The 18,744-nt window shown below is 44.1% G+C and overlaps 1 protein-coding gene across 16 annotated transcripts in view; it reads left to right on the top strand.

Moving 5' to 3' along the window:
* Positions 1–18,744, top strand: part of OBSCN (obscurin, cytoskeletal calmodulin and titin-interacting RhoGEF) — a 194,269-nt gene that overhangs the window by 164,853 nt on the left and 10,672 nt on the right. For 15 of the 16 annotated variants that reach the window (XM_052808313.1, XM_052808371.1, XM_052808303.1 and 12 more), the window contains 17 exons: positions 356–613; positions 3,022–3,145; positions 3,487–3,620; positions 3,954–4,066; positions 5,876–6,044; positions 6,546–6,627; positions 7,247–7,447; positions 8,011–8,071; positions 9,180–9,257; positions 9,405–9,577; positions 10,118–10,144; positions 10,675–10,827; positions 11,580–11,625; positions 12,198–12,275; positions 13,154–16,820; positions 17,447–17,569; positions 18,616–18,726. In XM_052808313.1, the coding sequence (XP_052664273.1) occupies positions 356–613; positions 3,022–3,145; positions 3,487–3,620; positions 3,954–4,066; positions 5,876–6,044; positions 6,546–6,627; positions 7,247–7,447; positions 8,011–8,071; positions 9,180–9,257; positions 9,405–9,577; positions 10,118–10,144; positions 10,675–10,827; positions 11,580–11,625; positions 12,198–12,275; positions 13,154–16,820; positions 17,447–17,569; positions 18,616–18,726 (5,598 nt within the window). Of the gene's footprint in view, positions 1–355; positions 614–3,021; positions 3,146–3,486; positions 3,621–3,953; positions 4,067–5,875; positions 6,045–6,545; positions 6,628–7,246; positions 7,448–8,010; positions 8,072–9,179; positions 9,258–9,404; positions 9,578–10,117; positions 10,145–10,674; positions 10,828–11,579; positions 11,626–12,197; positions 12,276–13,153; positions 16,821–17,446; positions 17,570–18,615; positions 18,727–18,744 lie in introns of those variants that run through there. The other variant, XM_052808412.1, reaches the window with a different exon arrangement.

Genomic DNA, 18,744 nt, shown 5'->3' with positions numbered 1-18,744 from the left:
CAGCGCTGGGTTCATTTCATTGATCTTAATAAAGGTATTGTTGACAGACCAGCCAACATAGGGTTGACTTGGGAGATGGATCCTTTGTTCCGCTGTCTGAGGAGAGGCCGTGTGTGTGTGTGCAGCGTGGCACAGTGTCTTCAACCTGGTGAGATACGTCTTCCTGAAGCGTGTTGTCCCAACCTTCTTATTTTAAGTCTTAGCTACATTCCCTCTTGCTGGAATAAGCATTTCTGCAAGAGCTCTCTGCTCTAGGAGGTGAAAATGGTACAATTGCAAATATTTCCATGGGTTGGCTGATGCTGCTATTTTCTTTTTACCCTGAAGAGAGAAAAGCTGTTCTTCTTGTCTGTAGGAATGACTTCCCCACATTCAGAGGTGGAGACTTCTGTCCAGGCCTCGCTTCAGCGTGCCGATAGGGAGATCAAGACAGCTCTAAAGAAACTCGTGGACTCGGCATCACTGCTGGTGACTCTTCCCCCGGGCATGCGAGAAGAAGCCGGTGGCCTTGGCCTTCCTGGGTCCATTCCTTCAGACCACTCAGAAACAGCAGCCGGGCTCTCTGTGCTAGTTCATGAAGCCAGTACCCAAACCCAGACTGCTGGAGGGCATGGTATGTTTGGCATGAATCTGGAAAATGTCCTGTGAGAGTCAAGCGAGACAAAAATATTGAACACGCCAATAATGATATTTTTCCCTCATTTTTCTATTTCGTTGTGTTTTGCGCAGTTGAAGATTAAGAGAGGGCATTCAGACCCAAAGAAACATGGGGCTGTGGGGTGGGGTTAGGTTGGACACGAGTTTGGGGCAGATCTTTCTGGAAACAGGAGGTGTTTGAAAACTGTGTCTGAAGTAGTTTGGTTCATTACCTGCCCAAAACGGAGGGATAGGGGATTTTTTTCGACCTTTGGGCTTTTGACCCTGGGCTTGCTTCAAGTTTTTGTGGGGAGAAGGAGGGGTGGGATCCCTCCTTTATATTTATAGAGGTCATTTGGGTTTTTATTTGGTGGGGTGGGTAAGGGAGGTTGTTTTTCTTTTATTGTTTCCCATAAACAAGCTGGAAATGTGCTTAACACCCCTGCTTCAACTGTCCGAGACTTTCTAGGATGTTGAGTGCATCAAGTTCCCTGCATTTCACTGGCCCTGGAGCCTTGATAGACTCCTTAGCAGCTTCTGTGTGATTAAAACCAATGACGTGTGTGTCTGTGTCTTGCCAGGAGAACAAGTCTTTCGTCTTTGCATTGTTTTTTAAAAAAACATGAATAAGCGGCAACCCTTCCACTCTTCCTACTGGTTCTGCCATAGCAACTTGTCTAAGCTGTCTCTTTGTCAAGAGTAGCTGTCCTCCACCAACATTAACTTAAAAGGACAATGTCAAGTAGCCATCAGCCCTCAAACTCCAGATGCTGTTTAAAAAAAAAGATATTCTTGTCTAAAACTTAACAGGGATAGAAGCAGTTCATGGAATCAGACCCAAAATAACTGTGTAAAAAAATGACAGGCCTTTAAAACCCTTTTTCCTTTCTGGTAGGAAATCATCTGTGAAAATAATACTCTGGTGAAGCGGGATGACTCAAAAATCATAAATAAAATGTCATAACTACAGAGATAATAGAATAGTGAATGAGATGGTTTTCCAGTCCTTTCATCTGAGAAAACTAAATGTGTTATTAATAACAGGGAATTATTTCAATAAGATGGAGACTTGACAACTGTCCCTATGATCACATGCTTTGAATAAAAAGAAGGCAAATATTTTGATAGTGCTGGCAACAGGAAAGCACAATCCCACCAACCTGGGACCTCTGACCCTGCCAGTAATGCCTAGAATAACCATGTTTTCCACCCCAACAGAGATGTTTTATGTGATTTCTAGAAACTGTTGCACTTTTCCAAAACCAGCCAGTACCAAACATCCCTAGAGTGCTCCCCAAAAGGGCCCTTCCTGATGGGGAGAAGACTCCTCTTGATTTAACCTTTTCTCCTCAGATGAAAAAGGAGATGATGCGTTTTATCCTATGGGGTAACTCTAATGGTCAATATCAAAAGACAATCAGGTACATTTGGAATGGAAGATCAAAGTAATTTTTGAAGATATATCTGATAAAATAATGAATAATAAAAGAGCAATACCTGAACTGCCATCAAGCTGCACCATCTTTTTGTTTCCTTGTTCCTATAAGCCCCAGATGCCAAACCTTGTTCTGGTGTAACAGAGTTGTATGAGGACATTTTCAAAGAACCCAGTGGAGGTGCACCAATGCTCATGTTATAACATCACCAGGTCCTCTGTATCAGCATACCTCCATATTATCTTTATATTAGTTGTACCCCCAGCCAGGGCCTGCCTTGACCACCAGTTTTACATTGATGTAAGCTTACTCATTTCACTGATGCTGTCTGTGATTGCACCAGTAAGTCAAGAACTGTTCTCGTAACGCAAAGTTTAATTGAAGCATTCATGTGTACGAAGCTAACGCTGGGCATCGCTGGAGGTATTTGTAAGATGCGTAGATGTGGAGCTTAGGGACATGGTTTAGTGGTGGACTTAGTAGTGTTAGGTTAACGGTTGGACTCGATGATCTTAAGGGTCTTTTCCCACCTAAATGATTCTATGACTCTATGATTTCATCATAGCCATGAGCTGGAACTCAAACACAGTTAAATTATCTCCTATAAAGGAGGTATTGAACTCACGCTATCCTTCCAGTCATTCTATTTCTTCCTGTCCCTACTGACTACCTTTCCTATTTTTGTCTGTGTGTGTTTCCTTACAGAAAAGTTAGTTTCGCCCAGTCGGCAATGTGCCACAATTCAGTCTCTCTGATGTTATTCAAGCTCTTTGCTTCACGTGGTCTTCTCAAAAGGGCCAATTTCTCCTCTTAGTGATTGCACTCAACTGAGGTCAGACGGACTTGGTTCTGACACAAGGCAGACTAGAGATGGCTCCAAAGGTTTGCTCTGGGTTTCAGGTGTGCCATCACAGGTGACGTGTCTAACTTGCCCTATTTCTGCTGCCAGACAAAGCACAAAGGCAGGTTCCAGCCGAAGAACCAAGCGTGCCAAAGCCCAGCCCTGGTCCTTCCTCTGAAGAGACAGCTGCTGGAGATGAAAGCACTCAGGAGCGCACTGTTCCTATTACCAGGTAAATACCCATCTCAATATACAGATTTCTGAATGTGGCAGACTTAGCTGCAAGAAAAGCAAGTCCTCTGTGGTGGAGGAAGCAGGTGGTGACTTGAACTAATTCTTGTAGGTTTGTTGTTAGTATTTTTGGAATCCTGTTCATACACGCATTGCGCAAGAAGGATAGCAAAGGTTGGAGAGAAATTAATTCCCCCAAAACAAAATCCTTTCTGTATTAACTTTAAGTAAATAATTATTTATCTGGTGGTTAAACACCCAGATAAATGGCAGGGTATAATCCTGTATCTCTGTAGTTGTGTGTGACTATGTAACAGTCTTTTCTCTTGGGCTTCATGAAAGAACATCACCAGCCGCAGGGGCAGGAGGCTGGTACAGAAGAGAAGGAGATGTGGTCTGGGATGTACACAGTGAAGTTTATATTGAGACCACGGAAAGAACTTGTGTGTATAAGACTGAGGAGAAGACCCCAACAAGTAAGTAAAAGAACCTTGTTTCCCTTTCCCACATCCCATGATTGTCATTGTCTTCTCTTTTGGTAATAACTCCTGGCGACTGTTTCTTTAAATCTTTCCATTTCTTGAGCAGTAACCGTTTATTAAACAAAAAGTAACAGATAAGCATGAAGATAAGAAGCCTAAAAGTAATGCTAGTATAAAGAAACCCAAATATATTGCTGTGGCATCTCTTGATTTGACATTAAGCTAATGTTATATCCTAAATGGCCAGTGCTATAAATCCCGTTTGAGTAACTCACTATGAATAAAGTTATGGTATTGGGCATGCAGCAAACCCTTGTGTCTCACCAGGTCCTCCCTATATGCAAGTGACAATAGAGGATGTGCAGGTGAATTCTGGGGAGCGTGCCAAATTTCAGGCAGTCATTGAAGGAACCCCTCAGCCAACCGTTTTGTGGTTTAAGGTAAGTAAGTGCAGCCTTTTCTCTGGCTGGGAGTGAAGACCACAAAAAGGACTGTAGTGCAGTACTTCTGCGGGGAATTTCTTTTGCTCTTTCATCCCACATCTCTTACACTGATTCTGGGTCATATCTATAGGCTTTGTTAAACCAGCTGCAGCTCTCGCTGGAACCACCAACCATGCATCTCACCCTGTGTTGTCTCCGGTGTCACTGTGGCTCCTTTCACAGGCACCAAGGTGGTTTTGGGGACCAAGATGGGCAGCAAGGGAGATTGGTTCCTGCCTGAGAGCCACCAAGATGTGTGCTGTAGTTTTGGGGTCGGGGATTGGATTAAGAGTGGTTTATTCCAATTGTCAGTGTGACTTCCAGGCTCTGTATCTTTTCTGCAGCTAATTGGTAAAGTGAGCGTGACCAAGGGCAATGAATACCCCATAGAAAGGAAGGAGAAAAAATGTATTATTCCTCAGAATATTGTCATGCCCCTGAAATAAGCCAGTGTTGTTCTATAATGATTGTCGGTCCAACTAAGTATTTTGTACACACGAGTTTTGTTCCATTTTTTTTTTTTTCTGTATGGGAATTGCAAGGACGACAAATAAAATAACCTTAAAAAAACAAGTAAAAATGCAAAGAACCCCCTCCCATGCGCACACACACATGCACGTGTGCACACCTGAACACCTTGAAAAGAATAAGAACAAGGCAAGAATATATGATACACCTTGTTAATATTCTTGCAATCTCTGACATATTCAGCTCAGAGTAATTGCAAGCTAGCTAAACATTTACCTATTCACTAACCCACAGTAAACCTCTCCACATGCTTCTCTAGTCTCCTCTTCCATCCATGCAAACATCTTGCATGTACAGTGTCCTTTGTCAAGGAGTTCAACGCAATGACAGTATGCTGCCTGAAGTGCCACCTCTTTTTGGCTGTTCTGTAGATATTTACCACAAGCTATTCATAATCCTGTACAGCTCTATCATGTCGTATTGCTAGATCCTCCCTTCCAGGCTGAAGAGCCCCAACTTGCTGTGTCAATCCTCATCTGGAAGCTGTTACAGAAAGAACATTGCTGCAACACTACCACACCCTGGGCAAACCAAGGATTTATAAGATGATGCATTCTGTCTTATTCTAATAATTTCTAACATCTGGTACTTTTTGACCACCACCAAGCACTTAGCTGGTGCTGCCATGGAGTGACCTACTGTAACTCAAAGTTTTGCTCCAGTGTAAGAAGGAACAGCTCAGAGACCATTTCATTTGGGGAACAGGGTTGCATCACCTCACATTTGTTGTATTATATACATTTATCTGGCATTTTACTGCCCAGACAGGTGGCCTCATAAGGTCCTTTTGCAAATCTTCATAATCTGCTCTCTGTGTCAGACACACTCCCTCCTGTCCCTTTTTTTCTTAGCATTTATGAATATATTAAGCAGCACAAGTGCCAGCACAAGCTGGAGACCAGGCAGGAGCAAAGCAGCTGATCCTCGTGCTCCCTGGGCTGACTGCTCAGGCACGGTGTGCTGGGAGAGTTGAAAAATAAACCAACATAGCCCTGGTGATCCCTCCCAAGCCTGTATTCCTACAAATGGGTTATGAAACAAAAATATTATTGGGTAACGTGGAAGCAGAGAAACAATTAGACATGGGGGACTTCTTCAGTCCTCATTTTGTTAGTGAGATTTGCTAGCCTAAATGGTCTGTGTTGTAGCTCTGCTCCTGTATCTCATTTCTTGAAGAGAAGAAACATCTGTTTCCATCTTGGTTTTTTCCAGTGCCAAAATGTCATTTCATTCTTTCAGGGCACTTCCTTGCTGACAGACAGCAACAGGCTCCATCAAGGGAAGGAAGGAACGACATATTTCTTAGTCGTGGACAATGCTGTCTCAGAAGATGGTGGTGTTTATACCTGTGTTGCCAAAAACGCAGGAGGGGAGGTTTTGTGCAAAGCAGAGCTGATTGTACATGAAGGTAATGTCATTCTTTCAGCTGCAGCAGTTGCTTCCATAGCCATTGCAATATGTACTCTGTTGTAGTCATCTTCTGGTACCCATGTGGTTTATGCTCTGTATTCCTGCGTAATATTTGTATAGCACCAGTATGGCAGGATCCAGTTTAAGAGCAAATGATCTAATGACCTACACATATATATACAAATGTGATTTTTTTTTTTCCTCTGCTTCAGACTACATGGCAAACTGATACAATAGGCCACAGAAATAAGCGAGGCCATATCTCTGGTGGTGTTCTGCTCTTTAGCCTGGATCTTCTGATTTATGTCAGGTGAAGATGCAGCCCCAAAGTTCATATTGACAGGTTTTGTCATCAAACAGCTCCACTTAATTCTGTGCAGAAGTTTAGAGGACATCTGTCATTTTTCCTGCCTTAAATTGTCCTGTAATAACTTTGCATGCTATGAGCAAGGCACTGTTGTCTGAATATTAACACTTATATTTTCCTTCATTTTCAAAGCTAAGAAAGACCAAGCGGCAAAGAAAGTGGCCACCAGAAGAAAGCTCCATTCCCTTTATGAGGTTAAGCAGGAGATTGGAAGGTAAATGAATTTTCCAACTCTATAGCATCACTGCCAGAGAATATCTAATTGCCCATCTGAGCTGCTGAGCATGCGTAACCAGAGGCAGAGGTGAACCTAGCTGTGGAAGAATCTGAAAAGCTGAAAGTACTGGCAGAATTGGGAGGTCACCCCATTGCAGGTGTGCTGGAAACACTTTCCTGAGGTTTCTGACAGAGGATGGGAGAGTCCATACAGTCCGTAGGTCCAGGTAGCTCCAACCAGAAAAAAAAAAAACCAGCCAGAGGCTGGCAGGATAGGTGCCTAGGTATGGCTTCTTGGCAATGTTAGCATCACAAGCCCACAGCGACGTATGCACAAGCACCATCTCCGTCCAAGAGCATCATCAGCCTTTGTCAGCACAAGGCTGTATCACTTGAAACAGCTTTTGCCTTGATGTGAACTCGTTGCTTAGTTTTGGAGACAGCCAGGAGAGGGCAACAGCACCTTACAAAAAAGAAAATGAGTTTTTCATGTTGGAGAATTTAAGCCCTGAGCAGTAGGGAGCTGTCAAAGGCTGGGAGGTGGAAAGGTCTATACCTGCTGTGCAGAGGGCTTTGAACCAAGTCTGAGCAGGGCTTGTCCTTTGATTTTTACGCAGGGGCTGCTTCAGCTTTGTGAAACGAGTTGTACACAAAGGGAACAGAGTGTCTTGTGCTGCCAAATTCATACCTCTACGAAGCAAAACGAAGGCTCGAGCACATCAAGAGAGGGATATTCTTGCCTCTCTGTCCCATGACAGAATTACCAGGCTCCTGGATCAGTTTGAAACACGGAAAACACTGATTTTGATTCTGGAGTTGTATCCTTTTCTGTGCTGCTTGTCTGAGGAGGCTGGGAAGTACTAGGTAGAGGTCATTTATTAAATAACTAAGCAATTAACCATTTTTAGGTTTTGCCTGAGATAAAAGGACACACACAATTTTTCTCTGCCCCGCAAGACAGCATAGCTCTGTGAGATCTTCACTGAAGTACTATGTTTCTGCTGTTTTAGGAAAAATCATGATACTTGTATATACAAGTATGAATCAGTTGTTAAGCACCAAAACTCTTTTCTGAAATGTTTGGAAGTGGACTCCGTTTCCATGAGATCCAGTCTGGCTGAGCACCAGGAAAATGCAGTGCAGCGCAGAAAAGCCCATCGCCAGCAGGTAGTTTTTAGCACAAGCCATACCATGCTCCTGCTTGTAGGGAGCACAGGTTTAGAGCCGCCCAGATCTGCAAGAAGGACACTGCTGTGGTAGAGACTTTAATGAGTTACATGCAGATCACCTGGTGAATTCTGCTGTTAGCTGGATAGAGGTGGTTGCAAAGTAAAAATAAGCATTTAACTGTAGTTCTGTTTTCCCTTAATGCTGTTGCCAGATGCTCCAGCGAAGAGCTCCTTGACCGTTTATTCAAGAAGAGTGTTGTCACTGAAGCAGAGGTAATCTTTCTTTCTCGTTTCAAAGTCCAGAGTTGGTGGGTACCACCAGAGTACCTTCCAGCTGCGTTTTCCTTTTTGAATATGAGGAATGTCTTTGAACCAGTAATAATCTGTCAAAACAGAATCAGCCTTTAAAATGTGTCCCCATCAGCTTCCATTACTAAGTTGAGTTTCTTCAGGGAATAACTAGCAACAGCCAGTGGTTTTGACCACCAGCATTGCATTCAGCCTAATACAGATGATATTTGCTCTATTATCATCATTCCTTTGCTATCTGTCACCTGGAGCTCCTGTATCTTCACTTACTTAATAATGCTTTATCCCCTTGCAACCCTACTTCTATCCATTCCCTTTCAGTCTCCAAACCAAGGGCTTAAATTATGGTTTCTAAGGGTTTTTTTGAGACCCTTGGTGCTCAAAGTTCAAAATGTTTCACATCTCCCATCTAGTAGCCAGGTGTCCCATATTTATTGGTAAAATTGATTTTTCTTAAAAATGCTCAGATGGAAACATCATAGAATCATAGAATGGTTTGGGTTGGAAAGGACCTTTAAAGATAAAATGTCAGCTAACACTATAAAATGTCAAAGGTAGAGGATTTCCAAAGCTGAAGCTAGCTGTAAATATTCACTCCTTGTTCAGTCATAGTCAGATTGGATCTACATATGATCAGGAAAATAGGTTTACAACATAGTTTTAAAATCTATTTGTGTTTTAAATGTGTTTGGCTGATTTACACCAAGCCAGAGTTGAGTTTGAATTAGATAAGTTAGAGAGTTGATAAGGTTCATCAAACATGAGGATTTTTGTATCTCTTTTTTACATGTCTGTAGGGTTGGTTTTTTTTTAAATAAGGGCTTTTTCACATATAGAAGGCTCCAGCAGAGCAATGTGGCCACACACGAGGCACAGCTTCATTCCACAGGGTAATGGTTGGTTCACACCTTATTTCAACTGCAAGACTAATAAAAGAAGTTCATTCTAGTTTTAAAAATATTTCTAGTTCAGTCTTTCCCTCTCTCATATATTAAAAATGTTGGTGGAATCAGGGACTCTCTTATTCACTATTAATGTTTAATAATTATTTAACAACTGATTTAATTTTTAGGTCAAATTGTATATCAAGCAAATTTTGGAAGGAATCAAATATCTTCATGATAACAACATCCTTCATTTGGACATTAAGGTAATGTGCAATGGCAGGTCTAGCTTATCACAGCCTCTTGTTGGTCAGGTAATGGGCGTTCTTTATTTGAGTTATTCTTACTTACAACTGAAAATATTGCCTGCTTTCAAGAAAAGTTTCTCTCTCTTATTTTATTTCATTCACTAGCCACTGAATATCCTCATGGTTTATCCTGAAAGGGAAGACCTTAAGCTCTGTGACTTTGGATTTGCTCAGAAGATCACGCCCTCTGAGCCTCAGTTCAGCAAATACGGGTCTCCGGAGTTTGTTGCCCCAGAAATTGTTTCTCAGTCACCAGTGTCAAAAGCAACTGATATCTGGTAACCTGTCATCTTTCTAAAAAGCTTTTGCCCTAGATGGCCTGAATTTCCATTTATTGTTAATAAGTAAATGGAGTAGTGATAATAACACAGGAAACTGAAAGTGAACAATGAGAATCCATAACCCATCAGGGCTTTTTAAAGCCCCTTCTGTCTATTTTGTTCAACCATAATTGAACTCTGACAGCTAATTAATGCAAAGGAGCATCTTAGAGAAGATGATCTTTATTAGAGGCAACAGCTAGGGAGGATGATCCTAAGGGGCTTTCCAGAAAAGGCAAACAAACTCCAAAAAAGTATTTTGAGTCTTCTCCTCTATCTGTGCTTTAAAAATGGAGGATTACTTGAGAACAAGTATAAAAAATGTTGAAGGGAAAAAAACTGAAGGGTGAAAACAATAGCTTTTGGGATTTATTTTCCTTGGAAAGGTGAGGAGAAGAAGGTGCCAGGGTGTCTAGTGGCAGGAATAGGGGCTGCGGGCTTGAGAAGGATGGAGAAATAGTGACAAACACCTGACATTTGTATTCCCTCTCTCCTCAGGGCTGTTGGAGTCATCACGTATTTAAGGTAAATAAATCTTCTTGGAAAGACTCATTCAATATCCCTTTGTCAGTGAGAGCTCTCCAGTACCTTCAAGTGAGGGATCTGAGTGAAGCATTGAGTCCTTCTATAACGAGGGCTATTTATTTTGTGGTTTCCTCCTTTACTCACTCTTTCCTGGTTGCCCAGGGCTTTGGTCATTGTCCCTGCTTGAAGACCTGACAGCCGCTCTCCTTGCAGTTAGCGATGAGAGCGGTGGATGAGGTTCAGTCTTCCCCTTGCCTGTTTTAGCCAACACCCTACTGGAGGTGTGCAAAATCAAACCCTTAATTCATTATCTGTGAAACGGAGATAAGTAATTCAGTTAAAAGCCATGTAATGCTGGGGTGAAAGATGCTCCGTTAGTGGATGCAATGCTCACAAGCATTGCAAGTCCCACGCATGGAGTTCCTCAAGTGTTTTAAAGCCCGATGTAAGCATTTGTGCTTCTGTCATTTCAACAGCAAATAAAAGTCTAAATTCTGTCTCCTTTTATTTTATGGTGTTCAATAAATAAGCCTAACATGCAAGTCTCCATTTGCTGGGGAGAACGACAGAGGAACCCTTATAAATATCCAGAATGGGGAAATTTCATGGACCATTCCTGATTTTGTTCACTTGAGTGAAGATGCAAAGGACTTTATGAAAAGGATTCTACAGCAGGACCCCAAGTGAGTGCACTTTTCTGCTTCCTACAGCCAGCGTGCAAAGATGTTGGTGTCTCAGCAGGCAGATCTCAGCTCGTCAGAGCTGCAGTCGTTTCGAAAAGTAGAAAGCTGAGTGAGATGTGGTGCGTTATACCCTAATTCTTCTTTATTATTCCCCATTACCAAACACACAACTTGGCAATTTGCCAGATTGGCCTGTTTCTGGTATGGTGATGTTCTTACTCCCTGACTCCTCCAGGCAGATGAGTTTCTGAAATGACGTAGAGAAGTGGGAAGAGCAAGTATAGAGGGAGTTATGTGAGAATTAAATAATATTAACCACATTTATTATGCAATTTCAAGTACAAAAGGCAGCTTGAAGGCATGTTTGCAGGCGCTTGCTTTTTAAGTTCATTTCTATTCTTTCTTCCTGCTGCCAAAGATATTTTTGCTCTGGCCACCTAAAGAGTCAAGGTCACTCTTAGGGCTGCTCTCGACCCCCTTGAACAGGCTTCCTGCAGAGCGTCATGGGGTCTTCCTGAGGATCTGCAGGGAGTCTCAGACTGAAAAAGGAAGATCGTTTCACCTCAAGGGAAGGAAACCTTGGGCCAAAAGCTTCCGTCTGTCTGTTTGGTTTCTCAGCTCTAAAACAGCAGCCTAAGGACATAAACAAAAGTGTATGCATGTGTCCACGTGAAGCAGGCAACTTCAGGAAGATCTTGTGGTTGCTGTTGGAAGTGACTTGCTACTAAAATGTTGATCTTTTCTCTTATCAGAGCCAGGCCTAGTGCTTCGGACTGTCTTTCCCACAAGTGGTTCATGGTAAGTTTGTCCTGGTTCCTTATCAGAGTCATTAAAAATATTGAGGTTGGAAGAGACCTTTGGAGGGGCAGCTCTTAAAGCTGCTTGATACTATTTGCTGGTTTATTTTTATTCTTGGTCTCCTACTTTCTGTCCTGCAGAGAAGCTCAGGCATGGATCTCCAGAAAGAGGACACACATTGGTGTTTACATGCCGAAATATCTTTCTTTCAAAAGATAAACATTACTGCTGATATGAGCAGATATAACATATCTGTATAGAAAGGAAACTGTGGCTTTGCAAAGCAAAGATATGGTTTATATTCCAATGCCTTAAATAGCTAAGGAGAAGAGCTAAAAATTTACAAAAAAAAACCCCAAATTTAATGACATGCATTGAACAGGGCTTGCTTTTGTCATTGAAAAGCTGAGAATGTCTACAAATTAGCCATGAGGGGATTGTAGCACTTGGTTTATTGTAACTTTCCTAAATTAAACACTTCTGGAAGGAGGGAATCCTAAAAAAAAAAAACTTCTCAGAAAATGAAGTCAGGATTTTTTAACCAATTATTTTTCTCTCATTCCACCTGGCAGCATAATCTCCCCCTCGAAGCAGCTCATTTCATTAATACCAAGCAGCTCAAATTCATCGTGGCTCGGAGCAAGTGGCAGGTGAGTTGGTCTTAATCTATGTTGGTTCTTTTTAGTTACATATATATTTTAATTACGTTTCCACCTTTTCAAGTCTGTTGGGCTAGGACAGCAAGCACAGCAGAGATCTTAGCTTGGCTATGAATGCGGAGTAAGCACAGGAGAGAGTGGTCAATGGATGTGGCAGAAATAAATTATCTAGGCTTTTACTGCCTGGAAATCATCTGGTCTAATGCAGGTGCCTGTAAGATGCACGGTTGTGTCTAAGTTAGGTATGCTTAGGTGCCGTTGCAATTGGTACTGAATTATAGACAGGTCCCAAGAAGATTCCTCATTTCCTGAAGTTCTCTAAAATAATCAGATTGATTGCCTCCTGAAGATGCCTGTTCCTCTCTGTTGGCTGTAAGGGGAGGCCAGCTGCTCAACTTCAACTGAGATGTCTCACGTGGCAGAAGTTAGAGCAGATGAATCCTACCCCCTACAGTATGGTAGGTCTTCTCTTGGCTTAAGTCACTGTAGGTTCTACTGCAATTGATGGATTTAAGGCCATTTACTCCAGGTAGGGTCTTGTCTGATGTGTTCTGTTAAAAACTCCTTTTCCATCTGCTTTGAGTGACCAGATTATCTTTGAAAGTCTCAAGCAGGGTCCTGCTTCCCCATTCACAACGGCAAGTATGTCCCCTGAAGTCAATATAGTTTCAACTCTGTGAATGAGAGAAGAGGAAGACTTGGAGAGCAAATGCAGCCTGGATTGACGATATGTACAAAAGGGTGGCAATGAGTTATTAAACTAGTATGTGTGGTATTTAAGAGTGCAGAAGTTCATTTTGGTATGCTTGCTTTACCATACTCCCACCACGTTTCCATCTGATTGTGCTGTATTTTGTTTTGCTCTTCAGCGGTCTCTGATGTGCTATAAATCCATACTGGTAATGCGATCTATCCCAGAAATCCTAGAAAGGACTCACGACAACACCTCCCTGGCCATCTCCCGACATCTTATTGACGAAAGCACTTCATCCAGTACCAGCGGCTCCTCTTCAGACAATGAGAACTCGCATTTCCCCAAGAAGAGGCACTTTGGCTCTACACCCGAACTGCACTTGTCCATATTTGATGCACCAAGCCACCAGGAGCCTCCAAAACATGCAAGAGAAGAGAAGCACTCCAAAATCTCTGTCCCTCCAGTAAAACCCATGAGGAGGAAGTACGCTTCAATGAAAGGTGAGGTGGGGGACAAATCACCTACAGAAAGTAAAGAGCTCATGGCAAGTATCTTAAAGGAGAAAGAAGAAGGGCTCCTTCCCAGACTTCAAGATGAAAGAGCAGAGCAGTCCCAAAGAAGTGGTGCTGCTGAGCCTTCTTCAGTGAGGACTTCCACAGAAAGCACATCACATCTATGTCAGAAGGAAAAAACAGATGTATTTTTATCTGATAAGGACAGAATTGAAAAGGCTGGGGATGGGACAGAAAAGCCACCTGTCTGTGTTCCTAGACAGAGTGTCATTAAAAGCACTTTCTACAGCCAAGCAGCTGAGCTACCTGCAAGGGGGCCTTCCTCACCAGGCAGGGAGTTCAGAAGGCACCTGGACAGAGCCAGAAGAACTTTCCGGAAAGCTGGATATCCAAAGGTGCCCCTCAGTGGTCTCCGTGAACCCCTCCTAGAGCAGTTTGAACTGGAAGAAGAAGAAGGAAAGTCTGACGATGGAGATGATCACAGGGAAAGTCTGCTTGGTTCCTTGACCAAATCAGCTTCATTTGACACTGCAAGGAAACCACCACATCCTGCCATTGCCGGTGGCAGCCGAAGCCGTTCCCTGGATGACTACAGGCTGAGAGCGTCAAGATCAGTGAGGGAACAGCATATTTTGGAAGAAGACTGTGATATATTGTCACAGGAAAGTTGCGCTGAAGGCAGCGACCACTGCGACATTTCTGCAGGGCCCGGCAAGGGATGTTTTGTAGACACTGCAAAGCAAGAGGACTTTAGGAGAGCCAGCAAGGATTGTGCAGAAGAGCAGCCCCCTCCTTCCACGCAATGTGAGGGTTATGGGTGCCCAGCTGGTTTTGTGCAACAGCTAGAAAGACTTCCAGTGTCACCTCATAGGAGCGAGAATAGGAAACATTTACTGAAGAAGTCAAAAGCTACTTACATTGAGGAGGAAGTCAAAGATTTGGAAGGCAAAAGCCCCATTTTAGCTGCCCAGTGCTCAGATGTAACTGCATCATCAGCTCAAAAACATGAAAGCATGGAGGGTAAATCTTTCCCTGGCAGTGCCTCTGACACTGCTTTTCAGGAGGGAAAACAGTCCATTTCAACTCTCACAAAGCCAGAGACCACCTCCAAGACGGCCCCTACGAGTAAGGGAGATGCTTATCTGCCCCAGGAGTCTGCTCACAGCTCCGACATCCATCCGGACCTAAAAGGTGGAAGCTTGCTTATCCAAAGGACAGCCCCAGTTCCACCTTGGAAAGACAAAAGGCAGAAACATTCGCATGAGAAGACTTCTGCTCATAGTGTTGCCAAATCTGATCTCACGGAGCATGAAAGCTCTGCTGTTTTAACAGGCCCACAAACAGAAACAGATTCCCTTCCAGTATGTAAAGACAAAAGTCGGGAACTTCCTGGTCAAAGTGTTCCAGCAACTACTGCCTCGGTGGGCAAACGGCCAGATACCCTAACTGCTCTGCACACAGCTGATGAAGGTGCTCATCAGAAGATGAAAACCCATAAAGAGGTGAGGCCGGCTGTCCTGGAGGATGAAGGACCGGGTATTACAGGAATCACTCCACCATCAGCCCGTGATGGTGAAAGCCAAGCGCGCAAGAGGGCTGCTGTTCACGTAGACACAGAATCAGCCGTCCTGAAGGGAGAGCATCTCGTTCCAAAAGTCCCACCACCAAAATCAATGCTGACTTTGGTCTCCGATGGAGCAGAGAAGGCAGAAAGGGAATGGCCAGCTCATAGCAAGGACAGGCTTGCTGCTTTGAGGAATGAAAGCTCAGCTGTCACAGAGGTTGTTCCCAGTTTGGCCCATGAGGCTGAAATCGAGGGAGCTGAACCCCAGAAAGTTTCTGAAGGCCGTGGCACGGTGCCTGCTGTTCTGGAGAGCAGACACCCAGCTAGAACTGTGTCCTCCCAAAATACTGGCCTCCCTTCAGCCTGTGAGAGGGAAAAGCAAGAACATTCAAAGGCATCGCTTCGCAGTGAGGTGAGATCTGTCGTGACAGCAAGTGCAAGCCGAGCAGCTGGACAGACAATGCCTGCTCCCGTCCCCAAGGCTGGACATCAGGTGTTTGAGCAGCACAGGGTTGTCTGTCCCGGTGGCAGAGTTTCTACTGATCTGAAGAGTGGGCCTCCGGGTGTCTTAACTGCTTCACCACCAGAAGTTGCTCCAGCTTCAGTTTATGAGCTAGAATATGAGGCATATCCAAAGGTTTATGGCGAGGGTAGAGGTGTTGCCTTAGAAAGTGGAAGCTGGGATGCTGGAAAAACTGTCCCCCCATCACTCGGCAAGGATCAAAGTCAGGAGCTCTCACATCACAGGTCTTCTTTTTACAGTGATGAGGAGTCTGCTGTGCTGGAGGGCTTAGTGGATGAGATGGTTTCCCTCTCTGAAGAGATGAATGTTTGGGCAGAGTCAGTCTCTGGTGAGGAGGAATGCAGAAAGCCCATCTCTGCTCCCACAGAGATGTTCTACAAAGGCCTAGGTACCCAAGCGCCCATGGACACCTCCTTCCCTTCGGTACAAGGGGGTAAAAGAGAAGTTTCTGAGCTGGATGACCTTGCAGAACCCTATCTTGTTGTGAGTGAGGAGTCAGTGGTACTGGAAGGGCAGGGAGTACAGATGGTTCCTCATGAATGTGAGCATCTGGAGGACTTAGCGTTTGAAAGCCCTACTTCCAGTCAAGTGAGTGTTTCCTCAACAGATAGCCTGGACACTGGAAAAAGACCCAGCCAAGTGACGGTGAGCAAGGACACTGGTAAACACCCAGAAGTTTCTTTAGTGAAAATCAAAGACCTGTCGGACGAAACGCCCAGTCTTGGCAGTGGAACTCCAAAACTTGACATATCAGAGGTAGAGCCTGCCTATTTGAATTTCTCTGACTTGTATGACATTGTCTATTTTCCATTTGAATTTATGAACTATAGGAAGCCTCCACCCAAACCAACTGGTAGACGGTTTATACCTTTTGGTGAAAGGGCAAGGTCACCTCCTGCAAGACATTTGCATAAGGATAAAAGACTGTGCATCAGAGAAGAGGCAGAGGACAAGAACAGGAAGAACCATTTGGAAATATCTGAGGATTCAAAGGCAACTAACTTATTAGCCATGGGGAAAGGGTCAGAGAGTCATAAAGAAATGTACGGCCCCCAAAAGAGCTCAAGTGGTAAGCAGAAAAGCTCCTTCTACAACAAGCCGGGGCTCTTTAAGCCATATGCAAGGTCTCATTCAGTGGAGCAGTCAGTGGAGCAGAGTCTGAAGAACAAAGTAAAAGCTTCTGTTGCCCATATTTCAAGAATCCTAAAAGGAAAGATATCTCCTGAGCCAGAGGCAGAAGAAGGTAAATATTTTACTCTGTGCCTTCACAGATTTGCTGCTATAACTGGGCTCTGCTAAATCTGCCTTTTCCTTTTTCCCCAGCATATCTGAGGCTGTGGTTAGGCTGTCATTGCAAAACTGTCAATGTCAGGTTATGAAATTAGCTGTCTTCAGCTCCACCACTAGCTCTCTGTTACTGGCTCACTTTAGTGCAGAATCAGCTGGGTTAATCTGCTGATGGAAGTGGCTTAAATTCCCCTGCCTAAGTTTGCACAAAAGCAGATCAGGGCTGGATGATGCTTGCTTTGCTGCAGTTTCTTCTGCAGTTATCATCTGACCATGGCAAATCTTTGAAGCTTAAGTGACTGGGAGAAGTTCATGAAGTCACCCTGGCTGCCTAAGTTGATGACCCTGAACAACAGAATCTGTCCTTTCTTCTCTGCCATCCCTAGATATGCCCCGTTCTTCCAGGACTTCATTCTGTTTGTAATAGCGGTCACAGCCTTCCCTGTTGACTGAAGGCTCGTTAATAAGGAAACCTGTGACTGCTGAGCTATTTACGTGCGAACCGCAGAACTGTCTGCTGTAAATGGATGCCACAGGGAGAAGGATGGCCTTGAATGACTTCTCATCCTTTCTTCAAAACAGAGTTTGGTGAGCTGGGAAGCGAGGCAGTAGAAAAAGAGCTGTTAACAGGGGCTGAAGGATCTCTGAAGAGGAAATCAGCGCTCTCTTCATTCAAGTTCTCAAGCCTCATGCCAAAGGAGAAAGGTATTGCTATTGCATAAGTCATCAGTTAGGTAGTTTTATCATGAAGGGTCACTAATAAATATGACAGTGCTGTGTGAGGCCAGTTCCTCTGTTTGCATCATGACTATGTCCTTGCTAAAACTGTCTTGACCTGGCATTGCTTCCAAATTGGAGCCATTCAGGGAAGCCACTGCAAAGGAATAAAATCTACGTGTAAGCTAGAAAGAGAATAAATGGAGTATCCAAGGGTGGGATGGCAAAAGCAAGGAATTGTGAATTCCTGCACTTCAATCCTGCATGCATGCGTAAGGGCCAGACATGCTGCTATAGAGCTGTGAAATGAAAAATGGTGGGGCGTGCCAGCAAAGCTGAACTTGCATTTGCCCAGCCAAGTTTTCCCTTGACTCTAGCAGGAGCATTTTCTGAGGTCAGGTTAATGCCCCAGTATTCAGCTGAGCCCAGCCAAGCACTGGGAAGGGCAGGCGTGTGAGGCTGGCCGCTCCTGGGCACTGCAGAGAAAAAAACCTGGAGAAACACAGAAGAAAACCTGAGCTCCCCCTTTCCCATGGAGACAGCAGCAGATTTGAGGCTCTATGTTTTTTTTCCTCTTTTGATATCTTTTATCTTTTCTTCTCTCTTCTTGTGTTGTCTTGATCTCATCCCCTCGTCCTTGAAATACCATCATTTAGTTTTCCCCCCACGTTTAAGCTAGGCCAGAGGAAAACTCTTGGTGTGACATGTTCTCTCTCTCCTCTGAGCTGTTCTGCTGCCTTAGCTGTACCAGCAGAGCTGGGCAATGCAGGTGTTCCCCATGGACCTTCCAAGATCCACCTGGATTATCATGTATGAGCAGTCACACTGCATCCATGGGGCTGAACGGGGCTCCTGCACCTGTGTGCTTAATGCCCGGGGGATTCTCCAACCGGTGGTCAAAGGAATGCCAGACAATGAAGCAGAAGTTTTCTTGAACCGATTAAAAATGCTTTCTGATGACCTGCATGCACTTATTTTTCACATAGCCCCCCCCCCCGGCCACTCTGAATCACTGCTTCTCCTCTTCTTTGCAGCACCTTCGTTCATTGAGGAGCTCATCGATCAGGCTGCTGCCATCGGACAGTGCGTGACGCTGTCGTGCCGGACGGCGGCTCACTCCTCCCTGCACATCAACTGGTTCCGAGGTGACATCCCTCTGGGGA

This window comes from Harpia harpyja, chromosome 1 (assembly GCF_026419915.1).
Source record: "Harpia harpyja isolate bHarHar1 chromosome 1, bHarHar1 primary haplotype, whole genome shotgun sequence".
Lineage (NCBI taxonomy): Eukaryota > Metazoa > Chordata > Aves > Accipitriformes > Accipitridae > Harpia > Harpia harpyja.
This window is presented reverse-complemented; position numbering and strand designations above follow the sequence as displayed.